Genomic DNA, 23,170 nt, shown 5'->3' on the forward strand with positions numbered 1-23,170 from the left:
CAATTTAGCAGATTAACACTGGAGTGATAGATGAGCAGATGATGATGAGCAGATGATGATGTGCAAGTAGTGAAACTGGTGTGCAAAAGAACAGAAAAGTGAATAAAAACAATATGGGGATGAGGTAGGTAGATTGTGTGGGCAATTTACAGATGGACTATGTACAGCTGCAGTGATCAGTTAGATGCTCTGATGATAGCTGATGTTTAAAGTTAGTGAGGGAAATGTAAGTCTCCAACTTCAGCGATTTTTGCAATTCGTTCCAGTCACTGGCAGCAGAGAAATGGAAGGAAAGGCGGCCAAAGGAGGTGTTGGCTTTGGGGATGACCAGTGAGATATACCTGCTGGAGCACGTGCTACGGGTGGGTGTTGTTATCGTGACCAGTGAGCTGAGATAAGGAGCTTTACCTAGCATAGACTTATAGATGACCTGGAGTCAGTGGGTCTGGCTACGAATATGTAGCGAGGGCCAGCCGACTAGAGCATACAGGTCACAGTGGTGGGTGGTATAAGGGGCTTTGAATGAAGGAGGCTTTGTTACGAAATAGAAAGACGATTCTAGATTTGATTTTGGATTGGAGATGTTTGATATGAGTCTGGAAGGAGAGTTTACAGTCTCGCCAGACACCTAGGTATTTGTAGTTGTCCACGTTTTCTAGGTCAGAACCGTCCAGCATAGTGATGCTAGTCGTGCGGGCGGATGCGGGCAGCTAACAGTTGAAAAGCATGCATTTGGTTTTACTAGCTTTTAACTTCTTAGCGCTAGGGGTCAGATTTTTTTTATTTTAAATAACGTGCCCAAAGTAAACAGTAATTTTCTCTGGCCCAGATCGTAGAATATGCATATAATTTACAGATTAGGATAAAAAACACACCAAAGTTTCCAAAACTGTCAAAATATTGTCTGTGAGTATAACAATACTTATTCTGCATGCGAAAACCTGAGAAAATGTAACCCGGAAGTTATATATATTTTTTTATCTGTGTTTCCTGTCCCGTCTATCCTCCGTTTAAAGGGGTATCAACCAGATTCCTTTTCTAATGGCTTCCTCAGGCTGTGACCAGGCTTTAGACATAGTTTCAGGCTTTTATTTTGAAAAATGAATGAGATTTTTCAAAAATAGTCCGGTGTCCTCTGAATGTTTCCTGCGCGCGACAGAGGGGCTCCCCATTTTCCTTTTGTCTCTTAATGAATAGGTTATGGTCCGTTTGAAATATTATCGATTATGTTTGTTAAAAACAACCTGAGGATTGATTATAAAACACATTTGACATGTTTCTACGACCATTACGGATACTTTTTGGAATTTGTCGAACGGAACACAGCTTTTGTTTTCTCAACATAATGCACAACCCAAATTACGTTTTTTTGTGATAAAAGTAATATTTATCGAACAAAAATAACATTTGTTGTGTAACTGGGAGTCTCGTGAGTGGAAACATCCGAAGATTATCAAAGGAAAGCGATTCATTTTATTGCTTTTCTGACTTTCGTGACCATGCTAATTTGGGGCTAGCTGTTGTAGCATTGAAAGCTACACTCACAAAAGCTTGGATTTCTTTCGCTGTAAAATATATTTTAAAAATCTGACACAATAGGTGGATTAACAACAAGCTAAGCTGTGTTTTGGTATATTTCACTTGTGATTGCATGATTATAAATATTTTTTGTAATATTTATGCATTTGGCGCCCTGCAATTCTACCGGTTGTTTAGGAAAGTGATCCCGTAAAAGGGATCCGTAGCGCAGAGAAGTTAAGAGCAGTTGGAGGCCAAGGAAGGAGTGTTGTATGGCATTGAAGCTCGTTTGGAGGTTAGTTAACACAGTGTCCAAAGAAGGGCCAGATGTATACAGAATGATGTCGTCTGCGTAGAGGTGGATCAGGGAATCACCCGCAGAAAGAGCGACATCGTTGATATATACAGAGAAAAGAGTCGGCCCGAGAATTGAACCCTGTGGTACCCCCATAGAGACTGCCAGAGGTCCGGACAACAGGCCCTCTGATTTGACACACTGAACTCTGACTGCGAAGTAGTTGGTGAACCAGGCAAGGCAGTCATTTGAGAAACCAAGGCGATTGAGTCTGCCGATAAGAATACGATGATTGACAGAGTCGAAAGCCTTGGCCAGGTCAATGAAGACGGCTGCACAGTACTGTCTTTTATCGATGGCGGTTATGATATCGTTTAGTACCTTGAGAATGGCTGAGGTGCACCCATGACCAGCTCGGAAATCGGATTGCACAGCGGAGAAGGTACGGTGGGATTCTAAATGGTCGGTGATCTGTTTATTAACTTGGCTTTCGAAGACTATAGAAAGGCAGGGCAGGATGGATATAGGTCTATAACAGTTTGGGTCTAGAGTGTCATCCCCTTTGAAGAGGGGGATGACCGCGGCAGCTTTCCAATCTTTAGGGATCTCGGACGATACGAAAGAGAGGTTGAACAGACTGGTAATAGCGGTTGCAACAATTGCGGCGGATAATTTTAGAAAGAGAGGGTCCAGATTGTCTAGCCCAGCTGATTTGTATCTGCTGTTCAAAATGAAATATTCACTTACTTCTGATATGATTTCCTTGTAATTTGTTAACAATGCAATTAACTATCACTTAATTAATCAAACTGCTCAAAAATGATAACTACCGAACCAAAATAATGTAGTGGCTGGTTAATGTATAACTGCTAAACACTGTACATTTCTTTATTTTTACCTCAGAAAATATAGAAATTTGACATCAATTTATGTTGGAAGGTAAAACCAAACTATATATGAATGTGGATGTAAATACTACATCATCATTCTACATCAACCATTTTAATTTGCTCAAATTACGTTGGTAACCAGTTTATAATAGCAACCTCGGGGGTTTGTGGTATATGGCCAATATACCACGGCTAAGGGCTGTATCCGGGCACTCCGAGTTGCGTAGTGCTTACGAACAGCCCTTAGCTGTGGTATATTGGCCATATACCACTCACCCTCGTGCCTTATTGCTTAATTATAGTGTACAATGTACTGTTGAAATACCTGGGTTGTATATAACAATATATTCCAGTCATTATCTGAATTTCATTGATACACTGCAAGCTGATGAATTTCAAGCAGAGAGACAGGCGATACTGTATCAGTAGAGAAGCTGATTTTGCACAATGTTGCATGGGGCAGAAATGGCACACAACATGACTCTGTAAAAAGACCGCTATTGTGAACCACTAATCTAACTTTGGGTTGGGGAAGTCCTGTGGTTCGGGGATGGAATGGGAACTGTTTGTCTTGTTCGGTCTCATCACTTGTTTTTTGCTTGAATGACTCAAGAGTGAAAGGCCTGTGAAACCCCACTGAATGCACAATCAAAGTTCTGAACATAAGATAGAGGGCATTACAAGTGTTAGGAATTTCGAGATTTGTACTTAAGAGTTTTGAAAATATACCACTTACATCTGAAAATGTGCAAGTTCCCCAGAACCGTATAAAAAGAAAGTTACACTCTATATACCCATTCAGTTGTTGGGAGCATTTGCAGGGTGTGCGACGCATATCTATGTAGAGTGTACTACTTTCTCTCTTTCTATTTATACAGTTAGTCAGCACCTCTACATTAAATGCTGGGTGTTCGTCAGCTCATGATTTTTACCACCTGATCATAACCCCCAAAAAACTGTTTATACTTTCATAATATGTTTGAAACTACAGTATGTTAATCTCAAGCTTTTTTCTCTCATTTTGAACCTAAAGGCATGTTCCTTTGGGTGCAGATAAAGTTGTTTGTCCGTGTACCAAATGTGTTGTTACATCTGACATGTGGTAAGTTCTACCTTCATTTGGTTCAAAATATTTTTTTCCCGCGGTTTTGGCAAGTTGGCTCACTACTTGTTGCGGGTTAGACTGAAACTAAAATGGTTGAACCCATATTGGGTATCCGAGTGGTGTAAGGTTTGAAATGCATGCTTTAATTGATCAATTTAGGTAGAAATGTTGTTGCATAGATCTAGTGTGTTTTTCCATTGTGCTCACTGCTCAAATACCTGATTTTGACATACAATGAGGCAACTTCACAAGTATGACGAAATATTCCAACACACTAAGTTGGAGCTCCTCTGAACCAAAGCAGAAGTACATGTACTGTAAGAGAAACTTATTCATGGTAACCAAATATATGTATTTATTCATGGGGAAACTGACAGAAGCAATACAATTTAGGCTTTGACCAATGGAGGTCAAGCTTGAAGGGCGTTAGATCACTGTTGATAAAACGTTTACTGGAGACAGGAGATCAAGTTGAGACATAGGACGAGGTGGATATTTGTATAATAAGGCAGTTTATTCACAGGTAAAAATATCTTAGCAATCGCGCAGCACGGCCCCTTCTGTCTGACTCGTATGGAATCGTCGGAAAAGAGACCTCTAAACAATTTGTGCTGATTATATATGCAACAAGTAAAGTAGGTTGATCTTGTAGTCTGGCCTTCCGATTGGTCGATCTGGGTCGTGGGTAGTCCTGTCCGGGCCTGATGTCGACGTTCCATTGGCTCTTAACACAGTTCTTTGTCTTAGAGTCTCAACCTCGAGCAGAATGCATGTGCGCTTGTTTTAACAGGGGCCTGTTCATGGGGGAGGGGAGTGTGTGTGGGCCTGTGGTTATTATAAGGGTACGAAGTGTGGGGGTATAGTGGGGGATTGGTGCATGTTGTGTCAAGTATAGCTAGTGTTGAGAAGTTGTAAAAACAAGTTACCAGTATCTATTACAATTTCTTACATCACCGAAATAACAAATCTAGGCTAACCTATGGAAACCTAGAAGTACAGCCTATACAGTCAGCAACCCAAAACGTAGGTTTTGTTGAGGACAAAATAGCAGGTGCAATGGGACTCTAATTTGGCTGCTCTAAAAACCAAGTCAAGAACGCCTAAAAAAAGCTATTTATTTTTTTAGAGTACCCTGATTTGTTAAGGTTAGGGTTAGGGGGGTTGATTATGGGTAGGCTGAGGGTTAGAATTAGGGGTTGGCCTTTAGTCACACCAGCAGAGCACAGCTTCAGACATCAGATATTTGTGACCTGCATCCTGCTGTCGCCCCTCGACGACGACTTGGGCTGTTCCCGGATCCTCCGCGAGGCGAAGGCGTACAGGAAGGGGTCCAGGCAGCTGTTAAAAAACGTAAAGCTCCGGACGACACGCGCTGCTGCGCTTCTGTGGCTCAGCAGCGCTGCCGACGCCTCTGGCCAGGATGTCTGCAGCACAATGCCGGCGATGTCCACCACATTGACAATGTGCACAGGAATCCAGAGGATGAAAAAGGTGACCACCACACTGGTGACCAGCCGCGTCAACTTTGCACTGCTGAACAGCGCAGTCTGGTTCACCCGCCGGTGGAGGCAGCAGTAGGACGTGACCAGCACAGAGAACGGAACCACAAACCCTAAAAGGGTCTCCAAGACGAGGACAGCAACTCTTTCAGCATCGGAGCCCGTGTGTCGCTGGCACTTGAACTCGCCATCGCGCACATCGCGAGTGGCAACTGCGGGAGCAGTCAGAGCACAGGCGAGCCCCCACAGGGCCAGGAGCAGCACCGCCTCCCCCTTGCGCCCCAGCCTGTTCCACATCTGCGGGTATAGCACCTGGAGGTAGCGCTGGACACCGAGTAGAGTGACCGTTAGCACGTTAGCATACAGGCTGAGATAGAGCAGGAACGTGGCTAACTTGCATGCAGCACGGCCCAGAGTCCAGCCGTGCAGGAGAGTATAGATCCACACGGGCACCGTGGCCAGGCACAGGATGTCGGAGGAAGCCAGGTTCAGCATGAGGCACAGGGTGAAGTTGGGGCGTCGGGACGAGCGGCACAGGATGACCACCAGGACAGCTATGTTACCAGGGAGGCCCAGCGCACAGCACAACCCCAGGACGGTGCTCGAAATCAGGCGGCCCGAATCCGGGGAGGTGGAGTCCAAGCTAGAGTTGCTGGAGGAGTTCATGTTCACCATTGTCCGTGAAAGAATAAGAGCTATCTTGAAGACAGTAGACTTTAGACATCTAATTCTTTAGTTTCTTGTTCTTGAAATCCTCACAAGTCTGTTATCTTCTCTTGTCATAGAGTAGTAATGAGGAAACTGATGTGGGTTAACTGCCTCTGGCCAGCTTCCTCCTGACAAAGCTGTGTGTGTGTGTGTGTGTGTGTGTGTGTGTGTGTGTGTGTGTGTGTGTGTGTGTGTGTGTGTGTGTGTGTGTGTGTGTGTGTGTGTGTGTGTGTGTGTGTGTGTGTGTGTGTGTGTGTGTGTGTGTGTGTGTGTGTGTGTGTGTGTGTGTGTGTGATAGAGATTCTGAGTCAGAGAGAGAGATATTTGTGGTTAACAATTAGATACTTCCAATTTTGTCATTAAGGCTTCACTCAACCTGATTCTCATAAATAGTCACATGACACTGAGAAGATAGTTTTAAGCTATAGGCAAAACATATAAACTAGATTTTAGCTGTGTCTAGGGGCAAGCCACACAGTTTTTATATACTTTTTCCCCATTAAATAAATCATTTTTTAATGTGATTTTATCATGTGCAAAAAGTTTTAATGATTTGAACTTTTGACAGATAAATGGATGTGTAATGCATTTAATCCATCTCTGTGTTGTTGGCTCTCTTTGAATGTATGACCAAAGTTTAATGCTTCCATTTAGTGTCAAAATAAGGCTAGAAAAACTACAATTCTTCCCTGCAACAGATTCTAGCATGAATCTACCATGACCGCTATCTTCTGTTATCTTAATTTGGGAAGCTATTGACAACAACTGGACATTTGTATAAAGCACATTTACTTGGAGATACACATATACTTCCATTATCGTGTTTCTTTACCTCACATCGTCGATAAATATCGTCGATAAATAAAAATATTATATTTTCTATATTATTATATATATTATTATTAATATTAGTATTATCATCAGCAGGTGAATCAAAACCAGGACTGAAGGCAATATACTCGTTCTCACAAACGCGCTAGGAAAAGGCTTAGTAGAGTCTAAACAAACAATACCTCACACAAGCACAAACAGAATGAACTGAACTAAATAAGGAGCTGATGAGACCAGGTGAGTAACTAACGCAGGTGAAATCAATGAACAAAAATGAAAGACAGGGCTACGTTCAAGAACACAACTAAACAGAACACAAGTCTGACTAAAATAATAAGTACGGAACCTTACATCATGAATGAGTTAGTTTCATTGTACAACTATTATCTTTTGTCAGTTAAAACCTCAACCTTTTACCAGAACCGTTTTCTGTCACCATCTCAAACAGCCAGTCCATTCATTCCAACCACAATACACAATCCTTATCAAGAGTCACGGAGTCCGAAAGTGATCAGATCCAATGTGGACTAGGTGGGTCTGTCAATACCAGTCGAGGTCAATCGAGACCCATCAATTCAGATGGGATGGAGTGCATAGAATCATTATGGACTAACAGCGAGGAAGTCACTGTAACAGCGGGCCAGGAGGTGGAGTTGCTCCAGGGACTCCTGGAAGTCGGTCAGCTCAGGCCCCTGGGAGAGGAAGCTGGGGGCGATGCGGCGGGGGTCCAGGGCGCTTGCACCGCGCTGCAGCTCCGACGGGCCCAGGGTGACTGCGGGGAGAAGAGCACAGGAACGGAGGGGACCGCGCTGTGGAAGAGAGGATAGGGATAGGGAGATAAGGTTAGAGGGATGGACCTGACAATAACAAGCGAGACTGTTGGATACAAGCATAGTGAGACATGTCTTTAGATGTGACATAAGGTTAGAGAGGTGGGCTTGGCAATATTGAAAGTGACAATTAAATACAGACATAGGCATATATGTGAAAGATAAAATTGAATAGACTTATTTACGGATAGATATCATAACTCTTCCGAGGAGGAGCGCATCGGGCCGGTGCTGTCATCGCGGTAACAGAAGGACCAGGAAGCGGAGTTGTACCAGTGACTCCTGAACGTAAGCCAGCTCAGGCCCCTGGAAGAGGAAGCTGGGGGCTCCGTGGTGGGGGTGTAGTGTGCTTCCACAAGAAAAGTGGGTGAGAGTCACAGGTGTGACTAGTTTCCTCATTAACCCAGCGAGAGCTTCCATTGGATAATAATCTCATGTGATTTGAGATGTGCGCATTTAAACCCTCCTGTTTATCTGTTCCAAACGGCTGCCCAAGGGAGGTGATGCAGTCCAGAGGTATCGAGGTTTACTGGAGCATGTGCGAAATGGAGTCTTGTGAGTTTGCGGCAAACAAGATGGACAGCTGCCTCCTGGGCTGCACCACCTCCTGTTGCTTTTTGTTTCTTTGATTGTTTGTTAGTTTTATTTTGCACTAGCAGTAACCCTGATAGATATATTGTCACGTTTTCTGATGTATATAAAAATGTCGATACTACTTTGTACAGGTCAGAGATTCAAAGGTTTGTCATTTGGTGTGATGAGCACCATCTCATCCTTAATGTAAAGATAACGGAGGAGATGGTGTTTGACCCCAAATCTGTCGGTGACCACGTGTCTGTGGTTGTCCACAATGCCAACATAGCACAGGTTAGTGCATATAAGTACCTGGGTGTACACTTGGACAAGGAGTACAACAACGCCTCTATTTCCTACCTAGACTAAGGGATTTTGGAGTTGACCAGAAAAAAATGCTCCTATTCTACCATGCGGTCATAGAGAGAATCCTGAGATACGGCATCACAGTCTGGATTAGCAATTTATCAAACTGCCCTGATGGTCATGGGTGTGAGGTAACATCACTCCATGCAGACTATTTTTGAATAGACCGTCATCAGACAAGCTCAGAAAATTATTTCAGATCCCTCCCATGTCCTTTATTAGGGTTCCTCCTCCCCTCAGACAGACGCTATAGTGTCCCTCCTCCCCTCAGGAAGACTCTATAGGGTCCCTCCTACCCTCAGACAGGCACGATAGTGTCCCTCCTCCCCTCAGGAAGACTCTATAGGGTCCCTCCTACCCTCAGACAGGCACGATAGTGTCCCTCCTACCCTCAGACAGGCACGATAGTGTCCCTCCTCCCCTCAGACAGACACGATAGTGTCCCTCCTCCCCTCAGACAGACACGATAGGGTCCCTCCTACCCTCAGACAGACACGATAGTGTCCCTCCTCCCCTCAGGAAGACTCTATAGGGTCCCTCCTACCCTCAGACAGGCACGATAGTGTCCCTCCTCCCCTCAGACAGACACGATAGTGTCCCTCCTACCCTCAGACAGGTACGATAGTGTCCCTCCTCCCCTCAGGAAGACTCTATAGGATCCCTCCTACCCTCAGACAGACACAATAGTGTCCCTCCTCCCCTCAGACAGACTCTATAGGGTCCCTCCTACCCTCAGACAGACTCTATAGGGTCCCTCCTCCCCTCAGACAGACTCTATAGGGTCCCTCCTCCCCTCAGACAGACTCTATAGGGTCCCTCCTCCCCTCAGACAGACTCTATAGGATCCCTCCTCCCCTCAGACAGACTCTATAGGGTCCCTCCTCCCCTCAGACAGACTCTATAGGGTCCCTCCTCCCCTCAGACAGACCCTATAGGGTCCCTCCTCCCCTCACAGACCCTATCGGGTCCCTCCTCCCCTCAGACAGACTCTATAGGGTCCCTCCTCCCCTCAGACAGACTCTTTGGGTCCCTCCTCCCCTCAGGCAGACACTATAGGGTCCCTCCTCCCCTCAGATAGACGCTATAGGGTCCCTCCTCCCCTCAGGCAGGTCCCTCCTATAAGGTTTGTGTTTGGTCTCTACCTTACTCTGCCTGCTCAACCCAGATCCAAAAGGACCTTTGAAACACACAAGACTAAGTCGCTTTACATAGATGTGTCTGCTAAATGGCATATATTATATATATATATATATATACATTTTAAGTCGGAAGTTTACATACACTTAGGTTGGAGTCATTAAAACTCGTTTTTCAACCACTCCACAAATTTCTTGATAACAAACTATAGTTTCGGCATGTCGGTTAGGACATCTACTTTGTGCATGACACAAGTCATTTTCCAACAATTGTTCACAGACAGATTATTTCACTTATAATTCACTGTATCACAATTCCAGTGGGTCAGAAGTTTACATACACTAAGTTGACTGTGCCTTTAAACAACTTGGAAAATTCCAGAAAATGATGTAATGGCTTTAGAAGCTTCTGATAGGCTAATTGACATAATTTGAGTCATTTGCAGGTGTACCTGTGGATGTATTTCAAGGCCTACCTTCAAACTCAGTGCATCTTTGCTTGACATCATGGGAAAATCAAAATAAATCAGACAAAATTGTAGACCTCCACAAGTCTGGTTCATCCTTGGGAGCAATTTCCAAACGCCTGAAGGTACCATGTTCATCTGTACATTCAATAGCACGCAAGTATAAACACCATGGGACCATGCAGCCGTCATACCGCTCAGGAAGGAGACGCGTTCTGTCTACTAGAGATGAACGTACTTTGGTGCGAAATGTGCAAATCAACTCCAGAACAACAGCAAGGGACCTTGTGAAGATGCTGGAGGAAACAGGTACAAAAGTATCTATATCCACAGTAAAAAGCGTCCTATATCAACTTAACCTGAAAGGCCGCTCAGCAAGGAAGAAGTCACTGCTCCAAAACCGCCATAAAAAGCCAGACTACGGTTTGCAACTGCACATGGGGACAAAGATAGTTGTCATGACTTCCGCCGAAGTCGGTTCCTCTCCTTGTTCGGGCGGCGGTCGCCGATCCACTTTTCATTTTCCATTGTTTTTGTCTTTGTTTCGCACACACCTGGTTTTCATTTCCCAATTACTGGTATTGTATTTAACCCTCTGTTTCCCCCATGTCTTTGTGTGTGATTGTTTATTGTTCAGGTCGGTACGTTTCCGGCAGTTTTTTTCCGGGTGCTGTTTTCACCCGTGTTTTGTGGTAACCGTTATTGTTCGCACATTGGTATGTTTACTTTGTGCTATTTATTCAGTATAGTGCGTTGTTCACTCATCTCTGCTCTCCTGCGCCTGACTTCTTGCACCAGCTACACCCACCGCCTGACATTAGTACTTTTTGGAGAAATGTCCTCTGGTCTGATGAAACAAAAAGAGAACTGTTTGGCCATAATGACCATCGTTATGTTTGGAGGAAAAAGGGGCAGGCTTGCAAGCCAAAGATTAGCATCCCAGCCGTGAAGCACGGGGGTGGCAGCGCCATGTTGTGGGGGTGCTTTGCTGCAGGAGGGACGGGTGCACTTCACAAAATAGATGGCATCATGAGGGAGGAAATTATGTGGATATATTGAAGCAACATCTCAAGACATCAGTCAGGAAGTTGAAGCTTGGTTGCAAATGGGTCTTCCAAATGGACAATGACCCCAGCATACGTCCAAAGTTGTGGCAAAATGGCTTAAGGACAACAAAGTCAAGGTACTGGAGTGGCCATCACAAAGCCCTGACCTCAGTCCCATAGAAAATTTGTGGGCAGAACTGAAAAAGCATGTGCGAGCAAGGAGGCCTACAAACCTGACTCAGCTACACCAGCTCTGTCAGGAGGAATGGGCCAAAATTCACTCAACTTATTGTGGGAAGCTTGTGGAAGGCTTCCCGAAGCATTTGACCCAAGTTAAACAATTTAAAGGCAATGCTACCAAATACTAATTGAGTGTTTGGAAACGTCTGACCCACTGGGAATGTGAATAAAAGCTAAAATAAATAATTCTCTCTACTATTACTCTGACATTTCACATTCTTAAAATAAAGTGGTGATCCTAACTGACCGAAGAGGGAATTTTTACTAGGATTAAATATCAGGAATTGTGAAAAACTGAGTTTAAATGTATTTGGCTAAGGTTTATGTAAACTTTAACTGTATGTATTGCTGTTCCAGTAGCAGCTGGAGGAGAGCAGCAGCAGCACAGACTGAAGAGAGACGTGTTATTGACGTGTTATTGCTAGTGTTTCCCAGCAACACCAGAGCGGGTCCTCCTCCACAGAGGAACACTATTGTCTCCATGACCATCACCACCAAGAGATGACGTCATTCTCTATGGACTTAACATCATCTCTGACTCTACAATCTCAGGTTCATCATTTGAACGAGAGAGTGTCAGGTTTTGGCCAGGACTGTTCTGGTTTTTTGTCACTAGATGTCCCCATTGCACCTTTTTTGTACCTTTTGTTTTTCCCTTGCTCTAATTATTGTTTGCACCTGTATGTTAGCACCCAGCCCCAGCCCAAGCCTTGTTGTGAACATATATTTTTCTCTTGTTGGATTTTCCAGAGGTTCTCTGGTTTTGTTCTTTTGTATTTTGGATTAGTCTTTTAAGGTTTGTTTTTCCCTTGCTGTTTTTACCACTTTGTGGATTTCTTTGTATTTTGGAAGATATCTATTTTTTATTAAACCACCATCTCTAGTACTGCTGTGTCTGCCTCATCTTCTGGGTTCTGCCGATTTAGTGACTGTTTCTCGCACCGGGTCCTGACAGAAACACTGAGCCATTAAAATGAACCCAGAGGCAGCCAGTACCCAGGACTTTTTTCCCATGCTGTCCCACCACGAGGGGACTGTCCAACGTCACGAAGCTGCTCTGGTTCAGCAAGAGGCCTTAATGGCTGGAAATTCTCAACTTCTGTCGGAGATGATGACTTCCATAAAGCAGATTTCTGATCAACTTTCTCCTGCAACCGCTTCTGCTCCAGTTCATCAGATTCAAGTGCCCGTGGCAGTTAACCCCCTGGCTGAACCTCGTCTGCCGCCTCCCCAACGGTTCTCAGGTGATCCGAGTGGTTGTAAGGGGTTTTTCACCCAATGTTCTCTCTCCTTCGAGCTGCAACCCTCGTCATTTCCCACCGACCGGTCCAAGATAGCATATATCATCACCCTGCTGTCGGAAAAAGCCCTAGCCTGGGCTACTGCTGTGTGGGATGCCCAAAGTCCCTGCTGTGCCAGCTACTCTACCTTTGCTGAAGAATTCAAGCGAGTGTTTCAAGGTCCTACCAGCGGTCCTGACTCAGCCAAACAGCTCCTGACTCTCCGCCAAGGTCGGCGCAGCGTGACGGACTATGCCATCCAGTTCCGCACGGTGGCAGCAGCGAGTGGCTGGAATGACGAGGCGCTCACAGTGTGCTTTTTGAAGGGTCTTTCCGACACCATCCAAGATGAACTGGCCACTCGGGAACCACCGGACAACCTCGAGTCCCTGATCAAGTTGGCTTCACGCATAGACCAGCGTCTGAGAGAGAGAGAGCTCAACCGTAGATCTCTCACCCTAGCTCCTATCGGTCCCAGCTCCGAGTCTCCACCTTTATCCCCGCTGACTCCACCGGAACCCATGCAGGTTGGACGCATCTCCCAGGCTGAGAGAGACCGCCGGATGAGGGAGCGATGCTGTCTATATTGCGGCAAACCGGGCCATTTCCTCTCCACGTGTCCCGGGCTCCAGGGAAAACGCACTCTCCCGTGCAGGCCTGGGAGGACGGTAACGGGAAACATAACCTCCTCTCATCCATCCAACTCCCGCCTGCTCATTCCAGTTACCCTTTCCTGGGACAACCACGAGCTTCCCCTTCAAGCCTTGGTAGACTCTGGAGCCGCAGGTAACTTCATGGATGGTGTCTGGGCGAAGGAGAATGGCGTTCCCTCTGAACCTCTAAGTGACCCCATAAGGGTTACTACGTTGGATGGAAGCCCTTTGGGATCTGGACTTGTCACTCGTGTCACTACCCCCTTGCGTCTTTCAGTTTCCCAACACCAGGAAGTGATGAACTTTCATCTGACCTCGTGTTCCGAGTTCCCTCTCGTCCTTGGATACCCCTGGCTTCACAGCCATAACCCTCACATCGACTGGTCTGTGTGCACTATCAAGCAGTGGGGTCCTACGTGCCAAGCCACTTGTATCTTCCCAAGTTCCCCGAGTTCCCCTCCCGAGTCTCTAGAATCCATCGACCTGTCCCGAGTTCCCGAGTGTTACCATGACCTCAAACCGGTATTTAGCAAACAGAGGGCCACCAAACTACCACCCCATAGACCTTACGATTGCCCCATCGACCTGTTTCCGGGCACCTGCCCTCCCAGGGGTCGGATCTTTTCCCTATCTCCTCCCGAACGAGCTGCTATGGATACCTACATCAAGGACGCTCTGGCAGCAGGCCTCATGCGTCCATCCACCTCGCCGGCGGGAACAGGGTTTTTCTTTGTGGCCAAAAAAGACGGGGGATTACGTCCTTGCATCGACTACCGGGGACTTAATGCCATAACCGTCCGTAACCGCTACCCGCTACCCCTTATGGCCACAGCCTTTGAGCTGCTCCAGGAAGCAGTGGTCTTCACTAAGCTTGACCTGCGGAACGCATACCATCTTGTGCGGATCAAACCCGGTGACGAGTGGAAGACCGCTTTCAACACGCCTACTGGTCACTACGAATACTTGGTGATGCCCTTCGGCCTGACCAACGCCCCGGCTGTGTTCCAAGCGCTCATAAACGATGTGCTTAGGGATATGCTTAACATTTTCGTGTTTGTTTACTTGGATTACATCCTCATCTTTTCGAGCTCCCTTCAAGAACACACTAAGCATGTCAGACAAGTGCTCAAACGCCTCCTAGACAGCCATTTGTACGTTAAGCCGGAAAAGTGTGAATTCCATTCCTCTCGAGTACAGTTCCTGGGATTTGTAGTGGAACCCGGTCGAGTCCAGATGGACCCCAAGAAGGTAGGGGCGGTAGCAGATTGGCCCACCCCCAAGTCAGTTAAGGAAGTTCAGCGTTTCCTGGGCTTCACTAACTTCTACCGCAAGTTCATCAAGAACTTCAGCTCGGTGGCAGCCCCTCTCTCAGCTTTAACCAAGGGTGGCAACACAAGGTTTCTGTGGGGAAGAGAAGCTGAGACGGCCTTCCAAGGACTCAAGCAGCGCATCCTCTCTGCTCCCATCCTGACACTACCGACGGCGGATGAACCTTTTGTGGTGGAGGTAGACGCATCAGAGGTTGGTGTTGGAGCTGTCCTGTCTCAGAGGGGTGAAGACAAGAGGCTTCATCCTTGCGCCTTCTTCTCTCACCGGCTTACCCCGGCCGAGAGGAATTACGATGTGGGGGATCGTGAACTCCTAGCGGTTAAGATGGCATTGAAGGAATGGAGACACTGGCTCGAGGGGGCTTCTCAACCGTTTCAAGTGCTTACGGAGCACAAAAATCTGGAGTATATCCAGCAGGCGAAGCGGTTGAACTCCAGACAAGCTCAATGGTCTCTTTTCTTCAGCCGATTCCAGTTTATTCTCACCTATAGACCCGGGTCGAAGAATCTCAAACCGGATGCCTTGTCACGAGTCTACTCTCCTGCCATTCGAGAAGATACTGACATGACTGTTCTTCCTGCCGCTAAGATCGTGGCTCCGATCTCGTGGCAAGTGGAGGATACCGTGAAACAAGCTCAAGCCATCGAACCGGGCCCTGGAGGAGGTCCTGCTAATCGGTTGTTTGTTCCCAAGGCAGCAAGGTCCCAAGTCCTTCTGTGGGGGCACTCCTCTCGCCTCACCTGTCACCCGGGCGTAGGTCGCACCTTGGAGTTCATCCAGCGTAAGTTCTGGTGGCCCACCATAAAAGAAGACGTTGCCACTTTCGTCAAGGCCTGTTCCGTGTGCTGCCAGGGCAAATCTTCTCACCTCCGCCCTCAAGGACTCCTTCACCCCTTATCTATTCCCCACCGACCCTGGTCCCATATCTCGCTGGACTTTATTACTGGCCTTCCTCCGTCCCATGGTAATACTACGATCCTAGTCATCATCGACAGGTTTTCTAAGGCGGCCAGGTTTGTTCCCTTGACCAAATTACCTTCTGCCAAGGAAACAGCTGAGTTGGTGATTAACCATGTGTTCCGAGTCTTTGGCATCCCGCAAGATATGGTTTCCGACAGAGGTCCCCAGTTCGCCTCAAGGTTTTGGAAGGCCTTCTGCCAACTCATAGGGGCCACGGCCAGTTTATCTTCAGGGTACCATCCGGAGTCCAACGGCCAAACTGAGAGGATGAATCAGGAGCTGGAAACCACCCTCAGATGTATGGTTTCCAACAACCCATCCACATGGTCATCCTTCATTGTTTGGGCCGAGTACGCGCACAACACCTTGTGCTCCTCCTCCACTGGTATATCCCCGCACGAGTGTCAGTTTGGCTATGCTCCTCTATTGTTCCCGGACCAGGAGGCAGAAGTCAGAGTGCCTTCAGCCTCGAGGTTCATCAGACGCTGTCGGCTTACGTGGAAGAAGGTCCGTCTTAATCTTCTGCGTTCCTCACAGCAGTACCAACGACAAGCCAACAGACGTCGCCGTCCCGGTCCTACCCTGTACCCCGGCCAGAGAGTATGGCTCTCAACAAAAAAACTTACCGCTACGGGTGGAGTCTCGCAAGCTGTCCCAGAGATTCATCGGACCCTTTAAGATTGCCAGGAGAGTCAATCCCGTTACTTTTCGCCTGCACTTACCCAGATCCCTTAAAATCAATCCCACATTTCACATTTCTTTATTAAAACCTGTTGTTTTTTCTCCCCTTATTCCGGCAGGCAGACCTCCCCCTCCGCCCCGTGTCATCGGAGGCCAGTCGGCTTATACCGTCCACCGGATACTGGACTCCCGCCGGGTGCAGCGGTCCTGGCAGTATCTGGTGGACTGGGAAGGCTACGGTCCCGAGGAGCGCTCCTGGGTTCCTGCCAAGGACATACTGGACCCTGACCTCATTCGTCAGTTCAGGGCCCTCCACCCTGAGAAGGCTGGTAGGAACGTCAGGAGCCGTTCCTAGGAGGGGGATTCTGTCAGGTTTTGGCCAGGACTGTTCTGGTTTTTTGTCACTAGATGTCCCCATTGCACCTTTTTTGTACCTTTTGTTTTTCCCTTGCTCTAATTATTGTTTGCACCTGTATGTTAGCACCCAGCCCCAGCCCAAGCCTTGTTGTGAACATATATTTTTCTCTTGTTGGATTTTCCAGAGGTTCTCTGGTTTTGTTCTTTTGTATTTTGGATTAGTCTTTTAAGGTTTGTTTTTCCCTTGCTGTTTTTACCACTTTGTGGATTTCTTTGTATTTTGGAAGATATCTATTTTTTATTAAACCACCATCTCTAGTACTGCTGTGTCTGCCTCATCTTCTGGGTTCTGCCGATTTAGTGACTGTTTCTCGCACCGGGTCCTGACAGAGAGAACATTTATAGTGAAGCTAAATGTTAGTTGTATTTGGTGGAAGGGGTTTCTTGCAGGTTTGCTGCAGATCTATAGATAGCATGTAATACTGACTACTAATGGCCCATCGTGTTTAGATGACTGTGTGTGAGGAGGCTTGAGTTTATAATGGGAGCACTAGTTGCACTGTCTGTCTATAGTCTTTTCACTGTATATTTACTGTACAAGATGGAGACCACAGTGGTGCTGTATCATACTATAGTAGGGCAATATCTGATACAATACTCCTGTGGTCACAGTGTATAATGAATGGTAGGTTCACACTGGGCACAGACAACAGTTCAACGTCTAGTTTTGATTTACAGTTGGTTGAGTTGTCAACTAACCGTGAATTCAACGTGAAATCAACAACAAATGTTGCCATGTCATTGTATTTAGGTTAAAAGTTGGGTAAAAAAAGACGAAATCCCTTACACCGATGACTTTTTGCAAATCCAATTGGTTTTCCATGTTGATTCAACTTCATCACAAAGATTTGTTTGGTTTAATTGATGTGGAAACAGCGTTGATTCAACCAGTTTCTGCCCAGTGGGTTGAGTGTTTGTACAGTAGAACTCAGTGACGCATGTCATTGTCTTCACCCTCAGCACCTGCAGTAAGTCCCAGCTGCAGCAGTGGACTCTGACTGAGGGAGGTTTTTGTGCGGCTCTAAATCACTGTGTGAACACAGGACCACTGTGGTGACTCTGACAGTAGTAAACTCCTGTATCCTCAGCCTTGACTTCACTGATGGTCAGAGTGAAGTCAACACCATTTCCTCTCCCACTGCCACTGAACCTGGTGGAAACTGCTGTGAACCTGTCTGATGTGAAATAGATCAGGAGTTTAGGAGCTTCTCCAGACGTCTGATGGTACCAGGCCAGGAAATACTGTGAGCCAGAGTACCGAGTAACTTTACTACTGGCGCTACAGTCAATAGAGACAGTTTGACCCGGCTGGACTGATTTAGCTGCAGACTGAGTCAGTACATACTGGCCCCAAGACCCTGCAGAGAGAAAGAAGGAAAATATCACATTTAGGAAGGTAAAATATTTGTAAGATTACAACCGTAATTCCTCATTTACAACATGATGCTTGTGTTCTGAAAACGTTCAAAATGTCTCTCACCTTGTGCATAACAGACCAGAGTCCAGATGAAGATGGTGATGAAAGTCATGGTTGCCTTGGGTTCTGTTCAAATGAAATACAGCTCTCAGTCATGAAGTGTTCAACTCACAGGGCTATAAACACTCCCAGAGCACTGAAGCATGTGATGCCAATGCAAAGTGTCTCTTTATGGAAATGTTCCTCCTGGCAAATCACTGCACTGTCATTGAGAAAAGTTCTGAAATCCTCCTCCATGTGTTGTCTGAAAGTCATTACAAAAAAGTATTTATACTGACACATTCCATCATTGCTGTATCAAGCTCTTTTCATGATTACTTGTTACAATATGATTAAATATTATCAACATAGTGCACAGCAGTTTTCATACTGTTGAAGTTTATTGGGGAACGGGGAACGTGAATGTGTCCAATCTCCTGGAGTTCCAGACTATACCAGTAGGGGGCATCAGTGGCAAAGTAAGATTCATTGATCAGGTCCATGTTGTGTTAAAAACGTTCCCCTCTGTGTCTGTCTGGAGGTTTTTGTACTGCGAGTCAATCAGACTCTATCACTGTGGTGGACCAAACTGAGTGTTAGTAGTATTCAATTCTCGATCTTGACCTCTGTTATCAAAATCCCAATTCATTTTCTTAACACTACTACAACTCCCTTAAATAGAAAGTAGAAATGTGTATTTAAAAATATTGAGTTCAATTAAAATGCCTATTCAAGATAGTATATATCAAACAAGGTGCTTATAAAGTGTGTATTAGTTTCGAACAATGGTGTTATTGTTGAAATCTGAGAGTGGTTTGGATAAATGTAGGTTTACAAAGAGCGAGAGCCGTGTCTCTACAGTTTCAAAGGTTTTTGTTTGACCGTTGCATGAGTTTGTATCACTGTGGTACACTTTTGGTGGAGGCACTAGACTGGATGTTGGAAGTAAGTTCATCTACATCTAATTTCATTTTTTTAATCAACCAGGTAATTATTAGAATCAGGTGAACTATATTAGGGTTGGAGTGAAAACCTACAGGACAGTAGATATACAGGAACAGGGTTGGAGTGAAAACCTACAGGACAGTAGCTCTACAGGAACTATATTAGGGTTGGAGTGAAAACCTACAGGACAGTAGATATACAGGAACAGGGTTGGAGTGAAAACCTACAGGACAGTAGCTCTACAGGAACTATATTAGGGTTGGAGTGAAAACCTACAGGACAGTAGATATACAGGAACAGGGTTGGAGTGAAAACCTACAGGACAGTAGGTCTACAGGAACAGGGTTGGAGTGAAAACCTACAGGACAGTAGGTCTACAGGAACAGGGTTGGAGTGAAAACCTACAGGACAGTAGGTCGACAGGAACAGGGTTGGAGTGAAAACCTACAGGACAGTAGGTCTACAGGAACAGGGTTGGAGTGAAAACCTACAGGACAGTAACTCTACGGGAACAGGGTTGGAGTGAAAACCTACAGGACAGTAGCTCTACAGGAACTATATTAGGGTTGGAGTGAAAACCTACAGGACAGTAGATATACAGGAACAGGGTTGGAGTGAAAACCTACAGGACAGTAGGTCTACAGGAACAGGGTTGGAGTGAAAACCTACAGGACAGTAGGTCTACAGGAACAGGGTTGGAGTGAAAACCTACAGGACAGTAGGTCTACAGGAACAGGGTTGGAGTGAAAACCTACAGGACAGTAGGTCTACAGGAACAGGGTTGGAGTGAAAACCTACAGGACAGTAGATATACAGGAACAGGGTTGGAGTGAAAACCTACAGGACAGTAGGTCTACAGGAACAGGGTTGGAGTGAAAACCTACAGGACAGTAGGTCTACAGGAACAGGGTTGGAGTGAAAACCTACAGGACAGTAGGTCTACAGGAACAGGGTTGGAGTGAAAACCTACAGGACAGTAGGTCTACAGGAACAGGGTTGGAGTGAAAACCTACAGGACAGTAACTCTACGGGAACAGGGTTGGAGTGAAAACCTACAGGACAGTAGCTCTACAGGAACAGGGTTGGAGTGAAAACCTACAGGACAGTAGATATACAGGAACAGGGTTGGAGTGAAAACCTGCAGGACAGTAGGTCTACAGGAACAGGGTTGGAGTGAAAACCTACAGGACAGTAACTCTACGGGAACAGGGTTGGAGTGAAAACCTACAGGACAGTAGCTCTACAGGAACTATATTAGGGTTGGAGTGAAAACCTACAGGACAGTAGATATACAGGAACAGGGTTGGAGTGAAAACCTACAGGACAGTAGGTCTACAGGAACAGGGTTGGAGTGAAAACCTACAGGACAGTAGGTCTACAGGAACAGGGTTGGAGTGAAAACCTACAGGACAGTAGGTCTACAGGAACAGGGTTGGAGTGAAAACCTACAGGACAGTAGGTCTACAGGAACAGGGTTGGAGTGAAAACCTACAGGACAGTAGATATACAGGAACAGGGTTGGAGTGAAAACCTACAGGACAGTAGGTCTACAGGAACAGGGTTGGAGTGAAAACCTACAGGACAGTAGGTCTACAGGAACAGGGTTGGAGTGAAAACCTACAGGACAGTAGGTCTACAGGAACAGGGTTGGAGTGAAAACCTACAGGACAGTAGGTCTACAGGAACAGGGTTGGAGTGAAAGCCTACAGGACAGTAACTCTACGGGAACAGGGTTGGAGTGAAAACCTACAGGACAGTAGCTCTACAGGAACAGGGTTGGAGTGAAAACCTACAGGACAGTAGATATACAGGAACAGGGTTGGAGTGAAAACCTACAGGACAGTAGGTCTACAGGAACAGGGTTGGAGTGAAAACCTACAGGACAGTAACTCTACGGGAACAGGGTTGGAGTGAAAACCTACAGGACAACAGATATACAGGAACAGGGTTGGAGTGAAAACCTACAGGACAGTAGGTCTACAGGAACAGGGTTGGAGTGAAAACCTACAGGACAGTAGATATACAGGAACAGGGTTGGAGTGAAAACCTACAGGACAGTAGCTCTAGGGGAACAGGGTTGGAGTGAAAACCTACAGGACAGTAGCTCTACAGGAACAGGTTTGGAGTGAAAACCTACAGGACAGTAGATCTACAGGAACAGGGTTGGAGTGAAAGCCTACAGGACAGTAGATATACAGGAGCAGAGTTGGAGTGAAAGCCTACAGGACAGTAGCTCTACAGGAACAGGGTTGGAGACCCATGCTCTTACACTATACTTGTTTGTTTTATCACATTGTCAGAGTCTATCTAGAAGATCGTGAAGCAGTCAGGCGCAGGACACAGGTAAGAGTAAAAGAATACTGTATTTACTCAATCCAAGAACGTAACAAAAAATCCTGTTATAAAACAATGACAAAACAGGACTCGAACTCCAACACACGAAAGACAATCACGCACAAAACAGAAAGGGAAACCAGAGGGTTAAATAAGGAACATAATTATGAGATGGGAACCAGGTGGGTAAACAGATAAAACAAAAGGAAAAATGAAACATGGATCAGTGGCAGCTAGAAGGCCGGTGACGTCGACCGCCGAACATCGCCCGAACAAGGAGAGGGAACAACTTCGGTGGAAGTCGTGACACACATAAACTGAAGTTAGGTGAACTATTCGAATTTTAGCAACCAGGAAATGGTGGAGTGATTTCTGCATAATGCATCTTTAAATGTAATATTATTTTGACATGGTTACGGTCAACTGGAATTTACTTCCTCAGCATTATTTTAAACATCATCATTTAAGAATTGGTCATACGTTCTGTGGAATGTTCTTCAAAATAATAATAATAATGAATAATGAAATGCAGTTTGATTCCTAGTATTTTATCCCATTACAAAAAAGGGAGAGGAATGCTGAAATATTTTCATTTTAAAAAAGTTTCAGTTTTGAAGATAGTTGAATGTATTTTCAGTAATCTCATATAGTCATAATATGCTTCAGTAACTACTCAAAGGGAAGTGAAAGAGTGACAGAAAGACTGAGAAGCTGTGTGTTTGAGGGACAGAAACCTACTGAAAAAACCCCAACCTAGTTTAAAGCTAAGATGTAAAACTGCTGCATCATTATTGTCATATCAGTCTGGTGATTGATTGACAGCTCCCCTCTCTCTAACTTCCCACCTGTCTGCTAGGTGACGTTCGTCCCACCATGACGGTCCTGCCCCCCTCCAGGGTGGAGCTGCAGCAGGGGAAGGCCACTCTCATGTGCCTGGCAAACAAGGGCTTCCCCACAGACTGGAAGCTGAGCTGGAAGGTGGATGGGAGCAGTAGCAGCACCTGGGAGGTGACCGGGAGCCCTGGGGTCCTGGAGAAGGACGGCCACTACAGCTGGAGCAGCACCCTGACCCTCCCTGTCGACCAGTGGAGGAAGGTGGGCTCTGTGACCTGTGAGGCCACCCAGGGCTCCCAGACTCCACTCTCGGAGACACTGAGGAGAGACCAGTGTTCTGATTAATGAGCTCCTCCTCTGACTCCACTGTTTTTATTCTGTTCTACACTTTTTACTCTGTCCTCGCCGTCTTACTGATCCAGCACTACTAGCAGCACAGGAGGTTGGTGGCACCTTAAATAGGGAGGACGGGCTCATAGTTATGGCTGAAATGGAATACATGGAATGTTATCGAACTCATCAAACACATGGTTTCCATGTGATCCAAACCATTCCATTCACTTCATTCCAGACATTATTATGAGCCGTCCTCCCCTCAGCAGCCTCCTGTGACTAGCACACTTCTGCTGGGCTGGACCCTGTATGGGAATCCATATCTCTCTGATTCCGATGTCATAGATCTGCTTGGCTTTCTTAATCAAGTGTGTGATGCCCTTTATTGCTGTAATGCTGTTGGTTCTGACATGTTGAGATAATAAAGACATTCAATCTTTAAAA

At 45.9% G+C, this 23,170-nt stretch overlaps 2 protein-coding genes and 1 gene segment (V, D, J or C); 1 reads left to right on the plus strand and 2 right to left on the minus strand.

Moving 5' to 3' along the window:
* Positions 1 to 4,148: 4,148 nt before the first annotated feature.
* On the minus strand, positions 4,149 to 6,234 carry LOC139558604 (leukotriene B4 receptor 1-like). Its single transcript, XM_071373830.1, has one exon. The coding sequence runs from the start codon at positions 5,980 to 5,982 to the stop codon at positions 5,044 to 5,046; it is 939 nt and encodes a 312-aa protein (XP_071229931.1). The 5' UTR covers positions 5,983 to 6,234; the 3' UTR covers positions 4,149 to 5,043.
* Positions 6,235 to 6,594: 360 nt separating this feature from the next.
* LOC139558607 (protein misato homolog 1-like) lies at positions 6,595 to 18,411 on the minus strand. The gene is made up of 3 exons (XM_071373831.1): positions 18,305 to 18,411; positions 17,612 to 18,182; positions 6,595 to 7,655 (listed from the first exon to the last, which is right to left on the minus strand). The coding sequence occupies exons 2-3, from the start codon at positions 17,645 to 17,647 to the stop codon at positions 7,449 to 7,451; spliced, it is 243 nt and encodes an 80-aa protein (XP_071229932.1). The 5' UTR covers positions 17,648 to 18,182; positions 18,305 to 18,411; the 3' UTR covers positions 6,595 to 7,448.
* A 3,914-nt stretch (positions 18,412 to 22,325) lies between these two features.
* Positions 22,326 to 23,170, plus strand: LOC139558605 (Ig kappa-b4 chain C region-like). The segment is given in 1 exon segment: positions 22,326 to 23,170. A coding segment is annotated over 1 exon segment (306 nt).

This window comes from Salvelinus alpinus, chromosome 29, assembly GCF_045679555.1.
Source record: "Salvelinus alpinus chromosome 29, SLU_Salpinus.1, whole genome shotgun sequence".
Lineage (NCBI taxonomy): Eukaryota > Metazoa > Chordata > Actinopteri > Salmoniformes > Salmonidae > Salvelinus > Salvelinus alpinus.